Source organism: Rhinolophus sinicus, linkage group LG07 (assembly GCF_036562045.2).
Source record: "Rhinolophus sinicus isolate RSC01 linkage group LG07, ASM3656204v1, whole genome shotgun sequence".
NCBI lineage: Eukaryota > Metazoa > Chordata > Mammalia > Chiroptera > Rhinolophidae > Rhinolophus > Rhinolophus sinicus.
Genome location: NC_133757.1, coordinates 119633294 through 119652349, shown reverse-complemented (window position 1 = coordinate 119652349; position 19056 = coordinate 119633294). Strand labels below are relative to the sequence as shown.

The 19056-nt window shown below is 51.3% G+C and overlaps 1 protein-coding gene across 9 annotated transcripts in view; it reads left to right on the top strand.

Annotated features, from left to right (window-relative positions):
- Positions 1 to 19056, top strand: part of JADE1 (jade family PHD finger 1) — a 147481-nt gene that overhangs the window by 116617 nt on the left and 11808 nt on the right. For 8 of the 9 annotated variants that reach the window (XM_019749014.2, XM_074338532.1, XM_019749011.2 and 5 more), the window contains 7 exons: positions 2240 to 2325; positions 5274 to 5431; positions 7398 to 7585; positions 10074 to 10285; positions 12891 to 13058; positions 14309 to 14425; positions 17829 to 18350. In XM_019749014.2, the coding sequence (XP_019604573.1) occupies positions 2240 to 2325; positions 5274 to 5431; positions 7398 to 7585; positions 10074 to 10285; positions 12891 to 13058; positions 14309 to 14425; positions 17829 to 18350 (1451 nt within the window). The remainder of the gene's footprint in view (positions 1 to 2239; positions 2326 to 5273; positions 5432 to 7397; positions 7586 to 10073; positions 10286 to 12890; positions 13059 to 14308; positions 14426 to 17828; positions 18351 to 19056) is intronic. The other variant, XM_074338531.1, reaches the window with a different exon arrangement.

Genomic DNA, 19056 nt, shown 5'->3' with positions numbered 1-19056 from the left:
TACCCTGGAGGGACGCTGACAGATCCCCAAGAAAAGGCAAGAAGGCCCCCAAAACCAAGAATGAGCAAATGTAAGGGTCTGCTTTAGCTCTGAGAGGACCTGTCTGGTGGAAGGACTCATCTCCCTCTGCCCCCTGTTAGATTTTAAAGTGTAGTAACTGAATCATCCTTCCTGTATTTCTACGTTGTTCCTTATTGTTTCTAACCCTTCCCACAGTATCTCAAAAGAAAGGGCCTTTCTGCCCTGCACCTTCTTTCCCTTCCTGCGCCCCTGGGCGTCCATCTAGATGGATGAGCACTTCCGGTCTCTCTTTCAGCCTGTGGGCGGGCAGGGCTGGAGGGTGCCCTGCAGGACCCGAGGCTGAGAGAGGCCTGTCTAAAGGCAGGAGCCACCCAGGGCCTTTCTCTCCAGGCTCCTAACTTGGCCCTTTTTCCTGTGATGGCCAGATTCAGAACCTCTGTTAGTTTCAATGTGGGAGTGAAAAAAAACATTCTTGTTTATTTGGAGTCTAAAGAGACACACTTATTACGTTTTAAAGAACTTTCTAAAATATTTATTGAGCACTATGTGGGGCCACCTGTAGGACATCTAATTCTGCTGGCCTAACCACAGGCAGTCAGCTGACCCAGTACCAGGCCTCAGCTGGTGACCGCGGGTGGTGCCCGCTTTTCTCCTTTACTCTCGGTCATTGCAAATCTGATGATAGGTTTATGTGCAGATTGTATTTCTTAATGTCCTCAAGGTCTTAAGGGCACTTTGAGTCTGTGTCCCTTGTCTCTGGAATCTGTAGAGATAAGAGATTCCTGTTTGAGTGACACGTGCTTTTACTGGTAGAATGGCAGTTCCCTCAACTTTTGGCTTTTTTGGGTGTGTGTGTGTGTTGATTTACGGGAAACAGTACAGTATGTGTCGGGGTGGGGGTGAGTTATTAGGGAGTTAGACACGGATGGCATGCAGGTGGTTTGAGGGCCGTTTCAGATTTTGGCGGCGGTGTGGCACCTGCAGACAGGAGGCCACTGCCGGTGTCCTTGTGACATGTGAGCCAGGAGCAGGGGCAGCGGGTGGCGTGGAGCAGGACTGGGATTCTGAGGGGTTGGGTGCTGAGTTGATATGGCTCGTCCATTGATTGGATGTGTCCTGAGTGAGGAGAGTGTAGGGTGACTTGGAGTTCTGACTTCAGGTAGAAGCGGTGGTGATGCTCATTAAAGTGGGCATAGAAGAGGAAGCACAGGTTTGGGTACGCTGTTGAGCCCAGTTTTTGCGGAGTTGACAGCTCTGAGGAACTCTTGTGTCTGTGTCTTATCTGAAGGTGAACACGGTGCGCAGCTACGGAGGGAGGTCCCTGTGGGACACAGCTGTCACCGTCTCCCGGGCGCTGGGTGAGCTGGGCGAGACGTGGGTGTGGATTGTGGATGTGCACACCCCCCCCCCCCCACAGCGGGGAAGTGGAGCAAGAGGCGGAAAGCGTTCAAGGGAAACATGGGAGATGAGGGGTCACAGAGTGAGGACCCCAGGAAAGAGAGCTGCCACCAAGGCCACAGGAGCATCTCAGCGGGAGGGAGGGAGTCGGTGCCGCTGAGAGGGCTTAGGCTGAGGGGAGCTCCGGCTCCGTGGCTGCGAGGAGACCGGGCCCTGCCTGTCAGGCAGCCACTGAAAGGCTCAGAAAAGAGCCGCCTGGCATTGTCTGAGGAAAGGGGAGCCAGCAGTGGGGAGGGTTGTTTGACCAGAGCACCCCGCTCTGCTATAGGTCTCACTTCCCTGTCCTAGGGAATCTCAGTTCTTATGCCTCATGGAGTCAAAACGTTCTTTTTTAAAGTTCTGAGGGCAGCCTTCGGATTTAGCACAATGAGCTCAGCATTTAGAAAGTTTACTGAAAACTCAACCAAATGTTTTTCAGTTTGTATTTACCAGTGGGAGATTCGGCCCCTCTTCACTTCAGGCTTCCAGCTGAAGGCCCTCTGCATGGTGTCCTGTGTGCTGTGCCAGCGGTGCAGACGGCACCCCAGGCCGGCGCGGGTCCAGGGGTCCTGGGACGCGCGTGTTGAAATGAGCACAGAGTGGGGTGGGGGCTCCGGCTGTTCAGGAGAAGAGCTCTGGCCGGGCACCAGTACTCATCCCGTGGGTCGGGGGGCGGGGGGGTGGCGCCGAGGTGAGCCTTCCTCAGTTTGATTTTAAAAATCCCGTGAACACTCAGTGATTTGTGCACTTTTAATCGTTCCTATTTGGATGTTTGTTTTAGGCCTGTCGACGACGTGGTCACAGAATTCCCGATCCCAGCACAGGAGAAGTTCCTGCTCCAGACATGAAGATCGGAAGCCTTCGGAGGTATTTTCTAAAGGCTGGTGTGACCGTGCATATCACACACGTGTGTGCATGAGAACATGTGACTGACACACAGGCCTTGTTGACTGATGCTGGTGTCTGTCTGAATCTCGGCCAAGTCACTTCTCTGTGCCTCAGTGTCCGAATCAGTAAGATGGGATAACACAGGTGTCTTATCTCAGGATTCTTGTGAAGAATAAGTGGGTTAATATGCAGAGTTTTATACATACAAAGCAGGGAAGAGTGCTCGCTAAATGTTAGCTGTTATTATAATTAATTATATTCTTCTTTTCCTTTCTGGTCCATCTCCGCTGGCTCCCAGCAGCTTTTCCTCTGGCCAGGAGATGAGCGGGTCCGGCTGCTGCCACTCACTGCCGTCCTCAAGTTTAGCCGTACGTTTGTGGCTGATTTGGCCACAACCCCGTGTCATTCTGGGAGTTTCGTTTTGGGGATTATGCTTAAGGCTTTTTCCCCTTCTTTTCAAATTTGTTTCTCATCTTATGTTCCCCGCTATTCCCCCATTTTGTTGTTATCTATTTATCATCTGTTAATCTATGTAAAAATTTTTTTAGGTGCATTTCTCTGCTGGCCTTTGTTGATTAGGGGCCCCTACCAGTCTTGAGATCTGTTTTCTGTGAAAACTTTTGTTGGGCTCTGAGGATTTAAATCATTGCAGAAAAAGTATTCTGGTTTATCCAAGTTCTCAAGTGAGCAGGTTGTGGGAAGGAGAATCTTTGGTTTTGTCTCTTGGTTTAGTGCTGCATCTTGGCGGGATGACGTCACAGACCGCTTCATGGGTGGCACGGGGCAGAGGCCGCCGTTCCACCAGGCTCTTGGGTTTCTCCACCTGAAATGGGGAGTGCGGGGGTACTGCGTGGAGTGTAGCAGAGAGTTAGTTGTGGAATAACAGCCTCCACCAGGAATGAGCTGCGTGCTTTAGAGTTGTAGGGACCAGCCAAGGAGACACTTAAACTATTAGAGCGAAAGTTCATGGGACGGTGGACACTTTATTGCCTTGCTGGGCTCCAGGCCCTGCGTCCTTTGGAAACTGCAGGGCTCCCTTCCTTTTCTGTTGGTCTTTCTTCCTTTCATTCCCTGTTCTGCCTCTACAAACCCCCCCCCCCCCCCCACTACCTTTCTCATGTTCACTCACTACTCCTGTGGCTTCAGGGCAGGGGTACGGGGGGTGCCCCGAGTGCTGGCACCAGTAGCGCGGAGGGCTGAGCAGCGTGGGTGGCACCTGCCTTGGCCCTGCCCGTGTTTTGTTCCTGATTTTTTCTAAAAGAGTTCAAAAGACTTACACTTAAAGCACGAGTGTTGAACTCTGCCAGGACTCGGGCGTTGACGTGCATTTGGGGGCATCTGTGTCAGTTCTCGGCCATCTCATCTTTGAGTAAAGGAGTGGTGGGCTGCCTTTTCTCATCTCATTGCTGCAGCTTGGTTTTCCTCCTTTGGCAGACTCCTTATTTTTCACCTGTAAGACTTAGTTGGAATGCTTTGTTTTGGGTAGTAATTTGTTTCCTAGTGATGTGGACCTGTGACTGTTTTAAAGGACTTTCTCGTTGGGGTGGGGAAGGCATGGCTGGGGTGGGTGCCTGTGTCAGGGCTCAGTGCTGTGAGGGTCCGATACTCCTTGTGCTTTTATGGAAGGTGCACAGCCGGGTTGTCCCTTGTTCCTGGGACTTTGGAAACGAGGAGTGACATACTGGGGAAAAGCCCGTGTCGAGAGTGGCAGGCTAAAGAAATGGCCTTTTTATTCATGCCTCAGACTCTATTATGGTGAAGTTTATTAAAGTGATCACCAGCCTGAAAAGCCACCAGGAAAAACAAATATGGACCTATTAGCAGGCATATAAAGTGAACTGTGCTTAGCAGCACAAGAAAGAGCTCCCTGTCCTTTTCCAGAAGAGAGAGTTCAGCATTGTGACTTGTGCAAACAGAGTGGGCAGCTTACAGATGCAGACGCACCCTGTGCCAAATACAGCTTTGGGTGGCACTGCTGCCAGGGTCAGGGCTTCTCCTGCAGCCCTGAGGACACGGCCGGCTGGGAGGCAGCCTGGCTTGCCGCCCCGGTCAGGGAGAGCGGACGTGGCCGGGGGGGGGGGGGGGGGGTTACCGTGTCCCCTCAGGCCTGTGATGCACAGGGAGGACCTGTCTTGGCAGAGGGCACTTCTGAGTCTTGTGGGTCTGTTTGGGCGGGTGAGGAGAGGGTAGGTAGAGGCTTACTTTTCTTGTTTTCTTTCTTTCCTGTGCTTTCTTCCTCTACGTTCCCCACAAATTCCTCTTCCCTTGTGGACGTTGTGCCAGGTAAAGGTGTGCAAAGAAACATGGTCTGTAAGTAAGGCCCATTCTCTGATTGACTGCATTGGTCTCACTGTTTCTAGCCCAGATTTGTAGCCTGTACTTCTGCCTGGCACGAGCCAACCAGGACCTGACCTTCCAGACGCCTGCCATCAGCCCTGATGTCCCAGGAGGCAGGGCTGGGGGGTGGCCCTCTGGGTGTAGCGAGGAGGCCCCGGTGGTTCTGGCTCCAAACCCAGAACCTACATGGTTCGTGGAGTTTTATTTTTCAAACATCTGCCAAAAGAGCACCCTTGAGTGAAATAACTCCCTCCTGGGCCTTCATGCACACGTTTTCAGCAGGTGCGTGGTGAACTGCGCCTTCTGAGGAGCTTTTTCAGGGAGGACAGTGAAGCTGTTCTGTTGCCATTGTAGACACTGGCTCTCCTGCGGTTGATGAGGGAGCGACAGGGCAGTGTGAGCTGCTGCCACCCCCGCGCCCCAGAGGCAGGGTGTGGCGGGCTGAGGGGTTTCCTGTTATAGGTCAGACTGGTTCTCTGTTGATCCTGTGACCTTGTTACCCGGCAGCTCCATGGTGACCCAGCAGCTGTCAGGGCTGCGAGTGAGAATGCAAACAGCAGATGTCAGTGACCCTGTCTCTTCCGTTCCAGGTGTTTAGGACGGACCTGATTACCGCCATGAAGTTGCATGACTCCTACCAGCTGAACCCAGATGAGTACTACGTGTTGGCAGATCCCTGGAGACAGGAGTGGGAGAAGGGGGTCCAGGTGCCAGTGAGCCCGGGGACCATCCCTCAGCCTGTGGCCAGGTAGACGTGCCCCAAGGAGAGCAGTTCCTCTTCTCCACACGCCGCGCCTTTCTGCCTGGCAGAGTAGTCTGTAGTCAGCACTGAGGCCTCTAGTAGATGCAGAAACGCGGTGCAAACACTTCAGGTCCCAGGGGCAGTGACTTCAGGGCCAGGGGCTCTGAATTAAACGTCACAACCATCTTGGGGAGGTGCTGTTCTCTTAGGAGAGGGGCAGATTCCAAGACGCTCTGGGGAGGAAATGTGGACGTCTACACCCCTGCTTCCTCTTTTTCTCCCACCCCCCAATCATGTCCATGATGGAGAGCAGGTCTACTGGGGAGAAGGTCTGGCCTTGCTGGGCACCCGCAAGGTGGCTTCTTGGGTCCTCTGGTGGTCACCCCACCTTTGGAGGACAGGTGAGGAGGCCGGCCAGGTTAGCTATGTGGAGAGGAGGCTTCTGGGGATGGAGTTTGCCCCGTTCTTCTTGGGGCTTTCTCTGGATTTCCTTACAAACCACTCCCCCCCCCCCCTCGTGGGTCGGGTCCTCGATGACCCGCCTCAGTATAAAGCTGCGGCCACTTTGCTGTCTTCCTCACTGTCCAGCTCTGCTGACATGGGGCTCCCTGCAAGGAGAGGATTGAGTGCCCTCTGTTCTCAGCGAAGCGAGCACCTGATCCAGCTGTGTCCTCGTCAGCTGCCTACTTTGCGAAACGGGCTCTTTCACCATTGCTGAGTGTGGACTGATCTTTCCTCTCGGCCCTGACCCACTCTGTCTCTTCAGGCACTTGAGACGATCGAATTTGATTATTGCTGTTTTGGGATCTCTGTGACAAGTGTCCACATGGATTTGTAGGTTTAAATGACCAATCAGATGGCCTCTAGGAGCCAGGCTCCTGACCTGCCATGGAGCGCGTCTCTGCAGGGTGTTGGCCTGTGAGTCGCGTCTGGGGCACAACACCAGCCGTGCAGCCTGGGCGAGCCCAAACCCGGAATTACTCCCTGAGTCACTGCCTCTCATTAGGGAGCCCAGCACAAAAGAAGTAAGCGCTGACTCAGCGTGTGGGAGTTTTCCGTCGAAACCCTGCTCTGAGGAGGAGGTTGAGAAGGAGCAAGAGCTCTTTAGTTCGGCCATCTCGGTGTCCTGCAGATAAAATCACTGGTAATAAGGGTGATGGAAGTCCTTTGGCAAAGCTCTGGGACAGCTTGCTGATAACGCAAACTGCTGACACGCTGCCGTGCAGGCGCTGTGTGGGCGTGTGGGGCCGTTGCTTTGGGAAGTCCACGTTGAGAGCGATTTCATCTTCTCGTGCTGTCATGGCCTTTGCGTGGGGTGCTGTGGACGGCACTTCCCCAGGTGTTAGGTGGGGGACAGAAGCAGGATAGGAGAGGAGGGACTCGTGTCCCTGTCCCGGATCCTAAGTGTATGTCCGGGGAGCCTTCGACTTGGCTCAGAATCAGGTTCTTACACTTCCGAGCAGTGGCCAATGAATGGCCTGATGGTATTTGAAGATCGCACAGAGTTGCTCGGTTCCCCCCACCCCCTTCGTTCCCCAGCTTCTGTCCGTGTGTCCACTCATGCTCCTTGATGTCCTGAGAACCAGTGCTTGGTGTCCAGCAGGGACGGCAGGTCTGGTTAGTGGAAAGTGATTTAATTGTTAACCTTGACACTTTGGTGATGCCAGCAGGACAGAGCAACTGCTGCCACGGGTGGTGGCAGGCACAGTGGTGTCTGAGAAGCCAAGTGGAAGAAGCAGCTAGTTTTGAAGACTTCGGCATTGTTTTCGCTTGTATCTCTTTCTTATTCCATTTTGAGTGCTGTAAGGATTCCCAGTTAGTTTTTATTAGTAGTGACATTATAGTGTTTAAGCCTAGTCACCTGGCGATGACCTGGGTTTTGGGGGTGGAGGCTCATTTGGGGCCTTTTGACGGACTTCCTTCTTTATGTGGCAGAAAGGGTAAGCTGGCTGCCTGTTTTCTTGTTAACTAGGGTCGTGTCTGAAGAGAAATCCCTCATGTTCATCAGGCCCAAGAAATACATCGTCTCCTCAGGCTCCGAGCCTCCAGAGCTGGGCTACGTGGACATCCGGACGCTGGCCGACAGTGTGTGTCGTTACGACCTCAACGACATGGACACTGCATGGCTGGAGCTGACCAACGAGGAGTTTAAGGAGATGGGTGAGAGGCCGTGGGCTCTATTACTGTATTAACTAATGGAGACTAGGGAAGAATTGGAGGCACGCAGGTGAGCAGTGGAAGCTCCCCTCGCCCAGTGCAGCCTGCGCCTCATTCCGTCGCTCAGTCTGTCACGGCCTCCTTTTGCAGACAGCTTGTCTGGCGGGGGCAGGCGTGTTGAGCTGGACTCGTGGTCTGTGGTGGTTGATGGGAGAGAGTGGCGGGGTCGATGAGGGATGTACTGCCCCCCGGCCGTGGAAGCAGGATTCCTGTTCCTGCCCTGATCTTATTTACCTCAAGGGAACTGAAGCCCAAGAAACAGAGTGACTTCCAAGGCCACAGGATGGTGCTGTCCTTTTCCTGCTGTCGGCTGTGGCCTGCTGCTTCTCACAGGAACGTCCACTCCAGCCAGGCTCACCGTTTGCTAAACACGCTGCTTGCGTTTTCACCTCAGTGATTCCCCTGGAGCCCTGCTGCAGGCCTGGAGTGCTTTCCTCTTCCCCGTTTCTCTGTGCCCTAGCTCTCCTGTGAAGCCCCCCAAGCTGTGTGCTCTTCCCGTGGGCATCCCACTTCTGGGCGTCACTCGTTTGTGCAGAGAGGCCGGCGCTTCTGCAGCTCATGTTCTTGCATCTCCTGGGGCTGAGACGGGGCTGCACACAGGCTTCATCCTCGTGCACTGCTGATTGCTCAGGGGCCTGAGGTGTCCTGCTGAGCAAGACCTTGAGGTCTGGGCTGGACTCGCTGCGAGGGACCGCACGGGCTCCTGAGCATTTGTGCTTGTGCCCAGGGTGAGGAGAGGGGGCACAGGCCACCTGTTTAGTCTAGCACATAGGAAGTGTCTATGAAACGTTTGCTGGTGGGTTTCAAAGGCCTGAGGGCCGAGCCTGTGGTTTTGTGTCATGTCAGTACGAGCCTGGCACAGGGCCTGGCACACGCTAGGTGCCTGTGGCTGCAGTGCCCCCAGCCTGTGGAATGGGAATGAAAGTGTGGACTGAGCTGGCAAAATTATTTTCTTGTCTGAGGACTGAGGTAGTTTGACAGACCAAGTAGATTTCCGCCCTTGTGGTCTTGCTTTAAATGTTAGTGGCCAGAATGTTAGCAAGAGTGGAGTTGTGTTACAGAGTCTGCTCTAAGTTTTCAGAGCTCTCTTGGAACGGAATGCCTTGTTGGGTTCATACACGAGAAAGTTGTGCCTTGTAAAGAGCAGGGAACGCCTTTGCCTGACGGTGTCCTGTGCTAAGGCAGAGAGTGCCGTCCGAGGCGCACCCCTTTTGGGTGACTTAGGAGTGAGTCCTGGGCTAACTCATCAGGTCGAAAGGCAGTGCCAAGGACTGTGCTGCGATAAGTCACGAAGTTGTGTAGCATAAATTGAACACATGCTTTTATTGGTCTTTTTAATGGTAAAAATCAGAGGGCACAAGATTGTATCTTCAAAGCTAGTGGTGTTTTCAAAGCTGGTCGGAGGAATTGAGATGAAAGTGCCTGGCCACACAGAAACTGTCTCAAAATTAAAGACGGTTTCCAATGATAGGTGGCTTTTTTGAATATGTGCTTAAGGCTTATCAGTGTGAGCTCTAACATGTTCTCGCATTTTGTACAAACCTGAGAAATGTTAGTTTGATGGTTTTAAATTTACAATAATGCACAAAAAGTCATTGTCAGCTCTAATGACAGTTTTGCTGTTTATTACCACTTGGTGTTCTGTCTGAATATTTTTTACAACCTGTTTTTTTTTTTCTTTTTCTTTCTGTATGAGTATTTCCATTGTAGGAAGTTTGGACTATGTCCACAGTGGAGAAAATAGAAGTCTCATCCCACCCCTGGCTATAACCACTGCAACCACTGGAAATGTATTTTTGGTCATTCTTGCATAAGAATGCATCTTATTTGATTCACAATGAGCTGTCTCCTTTGCTTCAGACATTCCTTGTGTTTTGGCCTTTTATGTGTCTGATTAACTGTGCCTCTCAGCTTAGGAAGTTCAGAGGGTCAGGAGGGATAAACCGGTTAAAAACATTAGAATGCTCACAGTGGAATCTGTCTTCAGGGCACCATTTTAAGCAGCGAGTAAGGAATGTTTTCCAGAAAACACCCAAATTATGATAGGGGGTCGTGAATTTGAAGTCCCTTCCATGTTCATTGTTATGTGTAACACTGTAATGAAATGACAGTTGAACCATGTGTGTATTTAACACCTTGAACATGCTGGTGTTTAGCTTTGCTTTTCTCCTAACAACACTGCATCCTCAGTGCCTGACCCTAAGGAACAGACTCTTGTGTGAAAGACTCTTTCTGCCTTTTAATTCCAAGATCCTTTCTTGGAAGTGTCTGAGAGGCATTAAGTAGAAAATACTTGGGGCTCTCAGGGTCGATTTATTTGTAGTACTATTTATTCATTGTCCGTTATTTATAAATACAAGAATTCGGATGCTGTCTGATAACATCCAGTGACACGGGTTGGTTGAAGCGGGCGTGTGGCGTGTCCCCTCAGGAATGCCTGAGCTGGACGAGTTCACCATGGAGCGCGTCCTGGAGGAGTTCGAGCAGCGATGCTATGACAACATGAACCACGCCATCGAGACGGAAGAGGGCCTGGGCATTGAGTATGACGAGGACGTCGTGTGCGACGTCTGCCAGTCGCCTGACGGTGAGGACGGCAATGAGATGGTGTTCTGTGACAAATGCAACATCTGCGTGCATCAGGTATGTGGCAGTGAGGCCCAGAAAGGAGCCCCCTGGGGCCTGAGCCCGGCTTCCGCCAGGGCCTCCCTCCAGGTGGGGCCATTGTCCCGCTGACCTGAGTGATGTAAACAAATGTGCCCCTGACCCAGTCTAAAAACAAAAAAACAAACAAACAAAAAAACTCTTGACAAGGTGGTTAAGTTTACTGGATTAGTTTCCTAGGGCGGCCATAACAACGTACCACAAACTGGGTGCCTTAAAATAATAGAAAAGTATTGTCTTGCAATTCTGGAGACTAGAAGTCTCAGAGCAGGGGTTCGGCAGGGCCGGGCTCCCTCGGAGAGGGTATGCGCCCCCTCTGCCCTGCCCCAATACCTGAGTTCAGGTGTTAAGAACATTGGAAACCAAATAAGGCTACACTCTGAGGTACTGGGTTGGGACTCTAACGTATCTTTTTGGGATGCAACTCAACCCATAACCTTTGCTAACATGTGTTAGTATACAAACTGAGCTGTTCAAGAAAAGGAAAGAGGCCCAGGCCCCTTTCCTGGAAGGTGATTTCCTGTCCTCCCCGATGCCGGTGGCATTTGGTGGTTGCTACCTTCCGTGAAAAGGTAAATCCTTAGACTTGAGTGAGGATGGGCGTAATTGAAAAGCTTGTGGCAATCTCAGTCTCTCTTTACCTCTTTTATTTACCTTTTAATGGGATAATGAAATAATTTGGGTTTCTGTGGGGACACACGTTTGCAGACACTCAGGTCCTTTCTGAGATCCTTCCTTTGAAATCACCTGTTGCTGCTGAGATGTCAGACTAGCTGAGACTTGTGTGGGTGTTGCTCAGGTGACCTCGGGAGGAAGAATCTAGTTTGCTCTCTGAAGTTCTTTGATTATCGTATGTCTGCCTTTTGGCTTCTCTGCCTGAAGACTTTACCAGCTGTGGTCCTGTCCCAGTTCATCCTGATGAGAAGCTGTGAGACACGCTTGCTTCAGTCACGTCAGAGACCCTCTTGGAGCTCTGGGTTTTCAGATTGTCTAGGAAGTTTCCTTGGGATAATTGAGAATTCCTGTAGTGGTTTTGTTGTGTGCAGAAAATAGGCAACACTACCATGGTTGCTTTTTGTTGTTCCTGGCGCTATTACCTTGGATGGCGTTTCAGATTTTTCCTGCTATTTTCCTTTTTTTTCCTCAGAAAAATTTTGGTTGAAAAAAAAAAAAAATTCTGCTTGAAAAGTACTGAAAGCCCCTGTTTTATAAATTAATTCACCGATGTCAGGATGGGCTGTTCAAGATCCCACTAGGGTTAGTGGCAGAGTCGGAACTGAAATTTGGGGTCTCCGAGCCCCCTTTCCTACCCCCGTGACTGGTCTTATGTTCTTTCTGCTATTTACCACTTTCTCTATTTTCCTTCACATTTCCTTGTGGTTCATTTTTCTTCTGAGATGTTCTTCATGGCTTGACTTTCAGGCATACTTTGTTTAATCTTTTAATTTTGTTTAGACTTGCTTTTCCCGTAAAAAAATTCTCTCTTCAAATGTGACTTTCCCTAGAATGCCTGATAGAAACCTTTTAGTATTGGAAACCCTAATAGTATCATTTAGCTCTGTTAACATTTTTTTTCCCGGTACATCTGTGTTGACAGTCGCTCATTCATGGCATGACAAGCGCTGCTAAGCTCCAATCCTTGTTACTGAGCTCCGCTCTCATCCCTGTGCCTTCTTTTCTGTGTCCTGGGTATTCAGATTGCACAGCGGCTGTGTTTTTCCTGTCTGGGGAATCGCAGCTATGCTACTGTGTCTCTCGACTTCCTGACTTGTAGTTCACTTAAGGATAAAGTTGTGAACAGTCTGGTGTTTTTAGAAGCCTCTGAATGTGCTCCTGGTACCCGTGGTTTTGTTTCTTCACTTAACATTTATTTGCCTTTTTTTTTTCTTTGAACCATCTTAGTGACTTTAGTTGTAAAAGCCTTGATTTTGCAGTTTTGCTGTCTTGTGTAATTTTGTCATCTTGTGCCAAAAGCAGGCTTTGTTTTAAGTATCAGCTAAAAGGACCAAATTCTTTTTGTCTAAAAAGCCTCACTTTTCTGTGCCTGTGTGTTGTTCACTTGGGAGAGCGCTGGGGTCTAGTCAGTAGCGTTTGCTCAGCCTGGGGAATGAGGATGCTCCTAGTTCGCTTCTGTTTCCATCACCATCTCTTTTAATAGGTTTGGAGACTCTCAGCTGCTTTGTGCTTTTTCCTCACTTTGTATCCCACCCACATGAGAAAGCAGGGAGGACCAGCTTCCCCACTTAGCCCCTGGTGTGCTTTGAGGATTTACTACTCGGAATTTAGTAAGTTAGTGTGGATGGGTGTCTGCTGCAACACGGCCAAGCAGATTGTTTGCAAACCTTTCTGTCCTCAAGTAGTTTTCAGAGCCAGCCTGTGGTAAATAAGTGTGCACTGTGTCCGCAGATCTCAGACACCCTGGGCTTCTGGGGAGAGGGTCCCGGCCAGCTGGACGTGGGGGTGCCTCTGTTTTGCTCGTCTGTTAAAATCTTTTTTGGTTTTTTAAAATTAATAGATATAATGGGAAAAATGAATCTTTTTTCTTTCTCTCTTTTCCTTGGGGGGTGTTGCTGGGGCTTTGCAGGCTTGTTACGGAATCCTCAAGGTCCCAGAGGGCAGCTGGCTGTGCCGGACGTGTGCCCTGGGGGTTCAGCCAAAGTGTTTGCTGTGTCCCAAGAAAGGCGGTGCCATGAAGCCCACACGCAGCGGGACCAAGTGGGTCCATGTCAGCTGTGCTCTGTGGATCCCCGAGGTAGGTGTGCTTCTTAACAGTAGCTTAGCTCAGGAGCTCCTGGCTTTTGGCTCGGGGTGTGGTGTGGTGGGGAGCCACTCATAAGGAGGGGTACTTGTAGCAGATGAGGAGAAAGACACCTTTTAATTGCTCCCCATTTTTCCCCCTTAACCTGGATGTCCACACTGTCATCGTGTCGTGGCATGTAAATTCGTGGAAATGTTAGCTGGAAGCAGGAGTGAGTTGGACTCTCGGTTGGTGGTGTTCAGCCTTCGCTTCAGATATCTGGCGCAGCTCACCGTGCCGCTGCAGACGCATGCTCCGGGCAGCCCGGTGGCTTCATGGGTATGGCCTGGCTGCGGCTGTGTCCTTCCCCGGGACTGACTGTAAATCCTGTGCCTGGGAAGCTGGACACGACACCACCGTGGTTAGAGAGTCACTGCTCTCAGTCACATTCTTGTGATTTTTATTAAAATTCTCCTTAGCCTCAGCCTTTCAAATTTCAGGTCTGGTCTAATTTATTTCAAGTCCCAGACCTTGACTAATTTGCATGGCTCACTATGAGAATATCGTTTGTGATTCAAATTCCTGCATTTTTTTGGTGTGTGATCTTTTGGTGTACTTTCCAAATTACCTGCGGATGGTTCAGGTTCGTGGCGGCTTGCCTTGGGTCTTGGTAGCTCCGGCTCTCGTGGTTTGGTACTAACAGGGATCCAATTCAGGGACCCAGGCCACACACATGGAGAGCTTATCTTGGTAGTTTTCCTTCGAATGCAGTAATCTTTCTGGATTGAAGAGAATGGCTTTTTTTTAGTGCCGGAGATATTAAACTCAGTTTATGTTGCCTTACTCCATTGTAGACAACCTATTTTAATACATTTAAGATGGCTTTTCAGTCCTGACCACTGCGTTGTGGGCCAGAGGTGCCGTCGATTGCCTTGTTCTGATATGTATGCATTTCGCTGTCACTCAGGCTAGAAGTGAACATTTGCTTATAAAGAGGGAATCTATGTCAGGTGGCTTCCTGGGCGTGTGAAGGGAGTGGGCCTGGGGACCGGGCTCTGGGCCCGCCTGCAGCTGGCCCCAAGCTGTTCCTCGCTGGTCTGATGCTTGAGCATAGTGGTTTGCTGTGCTAGGAGATCGGGTCTCCCTGCCACCGTCTGGTGGGAGGAGTACAGGACAGTGACGGAGCTTTACGCTTCCGCCCCTGCGTGCAGCCTCTGTCGGCCTGACGGCTCTCACACCCTGTCTTCCATGTCTTGGGTCTCCAGGTGAGCATTGGCAGCCCGGAGAAGATGGAGCCCATCACAAAGGTGTCTCACATTCCCAGCAGTCGCTGGGCGCTGGTGTGCAGCCTCTGCAACGAGAAGTTTGGGGCCTCTATCCAGGTAATCGGCTTAGTCCCAATGCCTTCATCTCCCTTCCCTGCATTGCGGGGAGCAGGACGGGGAGGGCTCTGTGAACTAGCGGAGGACTTGGAGATGGGACTAGAATCCAGGAAGCAGGACCACGGTCTCACAGCTTTTACAAGGTTGCTGGGGAATGACTCCAGCTGGTACGAACCCCTTTGGTGGTGGGTTGTTCCCTGTGTACCCAGAACCCCAGCTTTAGCAATCACAGGGCAAGTCGGAATCCGCAGGAGCTACGAGAAAGTCCCAGTTTGTCTCTGCTTCTTTTCTGCTCTCAGCCTGGCATCTTTCCACAGGCAGGCACCTCTGGGGAAGAACCAGTCTTGACACTGGAGGGTCGCCCCCCCTCTCACCTGTTTGCTGGGTGGATTAGCAGACCTGCCTCTGGCTGCCCCGACACTGCTGGTTTCCGAGCGTGCACATGGGGCGTCATGCCTTAGGTGTACACTGTGTGACGTCACTTGGCGTGCTGATGCTTTTGCATCTGGTAAAACAGGCTCCTTGGTGCACCAAGCCCCCGAGGGGCTGCACCCAGTGCGATCTGCAGGAGCTGTTATCTGAATACAGTCTGGATATCTGGTTCGTGTGTGTGTGTGTGTGTGTGTGTGTGTGTGTGTGTGTGTGTAGCTTGTATGTATACTTTTGCCTGCATTTTCTTTGTCCACACACAGATGTAGAAAATCTTTAGATAGAATTTAGGAGAAAATATAGATGGCATGCTATCTATTTTTTCATGTTGTCTGAAACTACTTGAGAAGTTAATTTCTGGGCCTCCCATTATTGGCATCCCTAGATAGTTATGACTCAAGAGGCCTGAAATGCTGTTACACCAAGGTCTGCAAATGCCACCCGTGTGTGGCTGACATTGACCCTAACGGTCAGTTTGGCTCTTCCGGGAGGTACCAGCTTCGGGCCATGGGTTCTCCCTCAGGCTCCCCGTCACACTGGAGCTGAGGTGCCGTTTTGGGGTGGCCTCTGTCTTGAGGAAGAAAACGGCAATAGCTCGGCACAGACACACTCCAGGAGCTTGGTTACACTTGCCAGTCATAGGTTTTAAAGACATGACCTCATTTGGTAAACCAGTTTGTATTTTGGCGGATCAATATTTTCTTTCATTAAGATACCTGCTGACTGGTGGTTTTAAAATTTTTTCATTTTATATGCCAAGTAGTTCTGCTTTCCTGCCACTGGGGTTCAAGAATCCAGAATGTGACAAATAGAGGGTGAGGCATGAAACAGCTGTTGGGATTTGGCTGTGGACCTTGAGAATAGTGCAGACTTGTGTATGTGAAGAGAATCTGCTTAAAACTAAAACATGACAGAAACCTCTGGCCTGAGCGTTGTATTGGGAGAGAACGGAGGAGACCTTTTCTAAAGCCGCGTGCACATGTGTGTACATACCCATGTGAATTTTTGTCCACGTTACCTGATGTTCTTTTGAGGGCAGATTTTGTGCCCTTTCCCCAGCACACCAGTCCTGGGCAAACAGGATCTTTGTTTCCTTTTTGAGGAGAGCCGGTAAATGACTCTTGTTGCCGTTGACCTTTTCCCCAGAACATTAATTTGAAAGAGAAGAGGCCAAGGAAGGAAGGTTGATGATTTTTCATATCTTCACAGAACGGACTGATTTTATTAAAGAATTCCTCTCTGAAATGTCTGCAGCTGTGAAGGCTCTGGTTGACGTTGCTGTAACATCTGTTTGCTGAGTCAACCTGAATCGGAAAACCCAAAGGAAGGCCATTTGGCATCTTTACAAAGTCCTGTGCAAACATTCGGCCTCAGCCCGGCCCTTCTCACGGCTGGAGCGCCTGGGTTAAGTGTAGTTTCAGCCAGACACACAGTGTCTCCTCCTGAGCTCCCACTTCCGCGTCCCCCTTGGCTGCGTGCTAGGAGGGAGGAGCTCTGTGTGGAAATGACAGTGGCCAGGTGTGTACGTGTGTGTGTGTACGTGTGTGGCTGCCACTCAAGCGATCTCACACATTTCTTGGAAATGAGGTTATTTATAGCTGAGATTACAGATTTCTGTTAGTTCTTGTGCTTTAAGTGTTGGTAATGAGGAGATGGTGAAGGGAGCTGGATTTTCTGCTCTCGTGAGTAAGAGACTTTATAATGGAAGAAACCATGACTGGCAGGCAGGCACCTCTTAAATACTGACCTGACTAGGGATAAAAGGCCCAGCTTCATCCTCAGCCACTCGTGGTGGTGGATGCAGGGTCTGCTGAATGACGTGAGGTTTCAGCTGGCCCGGGGCCACAGGTTCTGCCTCTTTACAGCCCTGGCGAGTCCGCGATCACTTGGCCTCACACAGCACAATGTTGCTTTTAAGGCCTGGCTTCAGTCACCACCAGGAGCCTCTTCCAGGGCTTCGCCCAGCGAGATCAGACGGGGGGAAGTTAATCACTTTCCTCCTGCCAGGCCACTGGCTCGCCGTCTGGATCGAGGCATTAAATTGTAGCCCTGAGGAGGCAGAGAGAGAGAGAGAGAGAGAGAGAGAGAGAGAGAGAGAGAGAGTGTGTGCGCGCGCGTCTGTCACCAGGGACGGAAGGCACCGCCAGACGGTGCCTGGCCTCTGGGCGACCTCCCTGACCTGCAGGAAGTGGGTCCCTCTTGGGTCTGCTGTCACTGCAGTCACTGCAGTCAGTCCCAGGTGCGCCAGGCGGGGCACACGTGGGTCTCAGCGCCACCTGCACTGCCCAGGAGCTTCTGCACCGGTGCCTCATGGGTGCGGAGACCTCCTCGTCCTTCCTGGGCTCACTTCTCCTTGGCTCCCGTCCTGTTTACTCTTCGGGAGTTTTTATTTGCCCTCCTCATCTCGAGCAGCTTGGAGGAAACGTGTCACTCACTGTCCCAACTGTGCCGGGTCTCTGCCTGACTGGGGGTGAGGTGAGGGTTCAGATTCCCTTAAAAACTGACTAGCAGGCATTCTTCCTGAGGAAATTGTTAATCAGAATTCTGGCTTGTTATACAAAAAACTCAGATTTAAAGAAAACACAAACGGACGCTTCAGTGTATATATACATGTTCTGCACACGGGGCACCTACTGTTCTGAGTGCTGAGTGCCAGCCACCTTCATCTGCACATGCCGTTGGTGTGGTTGTGTCTGCTGGAAGAGGCGGTGGGGATGAGTTCCTTTTCTCAGAGTTACGTTTGGCTTACGAAACCTTTCACTTACAGAGTTCCCTTAACTCCCAAGCCTTACCTTACGTGAAAACTGACTGGACCTGCCAGGGTTAATGCAGGTGGAACTGTCATCACAGGCTTTGCAGTGTGGCTCCTTTGTGTGTGTACGTGTGTGTGTGTACGGGGGGTACCTGGCACCCAGGGGGCCGGTCACTGTCACCTGTAATCTCTTTCCTCTTGTTCTCCGCGTGTTCTTACCAGTGCTCTGTGAAGAACTGCCGCACAGCCTTCCATGTGACCTGTGCTTTCGACCGGGGCCTGGAGATGAAGACCATCTTGGCGGAGAATGACGAAGTCAAGTTCAAGTCCTACTGCCCGAAGCACAGCTCCCACAGGAAACCCGAGGAGAGCCTCGGGGAGGGGGCCGCTCAGGAGAACGGGGCCCCTGAGGGCTCCCCCCGGGATCCACTGGAGCCCTTTGCCAGCCTCGAGCAGAATCAGGAAGAGGCGCACCGGGTGAGCGTCCGGAAGCAGAAGCTGCAGCAGCTGGAGGACGAGTTCTACACATTCGTCAACCTGCTGGACGTGGCCAGGGCCCTGCGGCTGCCCGAGGAGGTGGTCGACTTCCTGTACCAGTACTGGAAGCTGAAGAGGAAGGTCAACTTCAACAAGCCCCTTATCACTCCAAAGAAAGATGAAGAGGACAATCTAGCGAAGCGGGAGCAGGATGTCTTGTTTAGGAGGCTGCGGCTGTTCACGCACCTGCGGCAGGACCTGGAGAGGGTAATGATTGACACTGACACTTTGTAGTGACTTAGAGAAGAAGATTGTACAGAGGCCACCGCTTGCCCAGAGCAAGGAGCGGTGGCTGGTTCACTTACTTGCAGATCCTGTACATACGCAGCATGAGGTTCATTGGTTCAGTATATTTATGGGCTGGTAGACTCATTGTACGTACGTGCAAGACGGCCACAGAGTGGAAGGGGAGCTTCTCTGGCTGGTATTTAAACGCTTTCCCATTAATCCTTAATGTCCCTCTGCGAGATCACACGGTGGTGTCTCCCCCTCTTCATTCTAGAGCCAGAGGGAACTAAACCCCAGGAAAATGACCAAGGGATTGGCTCAGAATTGTTCACAAACTGAGTTAGACAAACAGAATGGATTCAGTGAATGGAGGAGGCGGACAGATGTAGGAAGAGCTCTTGTTCAACCTGGGGAGACACTAGGTGCTGGTGATGGGCTCACTGGGGAGGGCTGAGCGCTGCCTCTCTGGCCTCCCTTCGTCCTTGGCTAATTCACAGGGGCGTCCCCAGAACTGTCACGGAGCAGGGCAGGCTGTGGGTGCTGCTGTGTGTGTGTGCGTGTCTGTCACAGAACACTCCTGGCAGTAAGGTGCTAAGTCATCACTGAGGCTGTGTGTGTTTCGTGTGTGTGTGTGTGTGTCCATGTGTGTTGTATGTCCCTGTGCGGGTGTGGGGTTGGGGTCTTG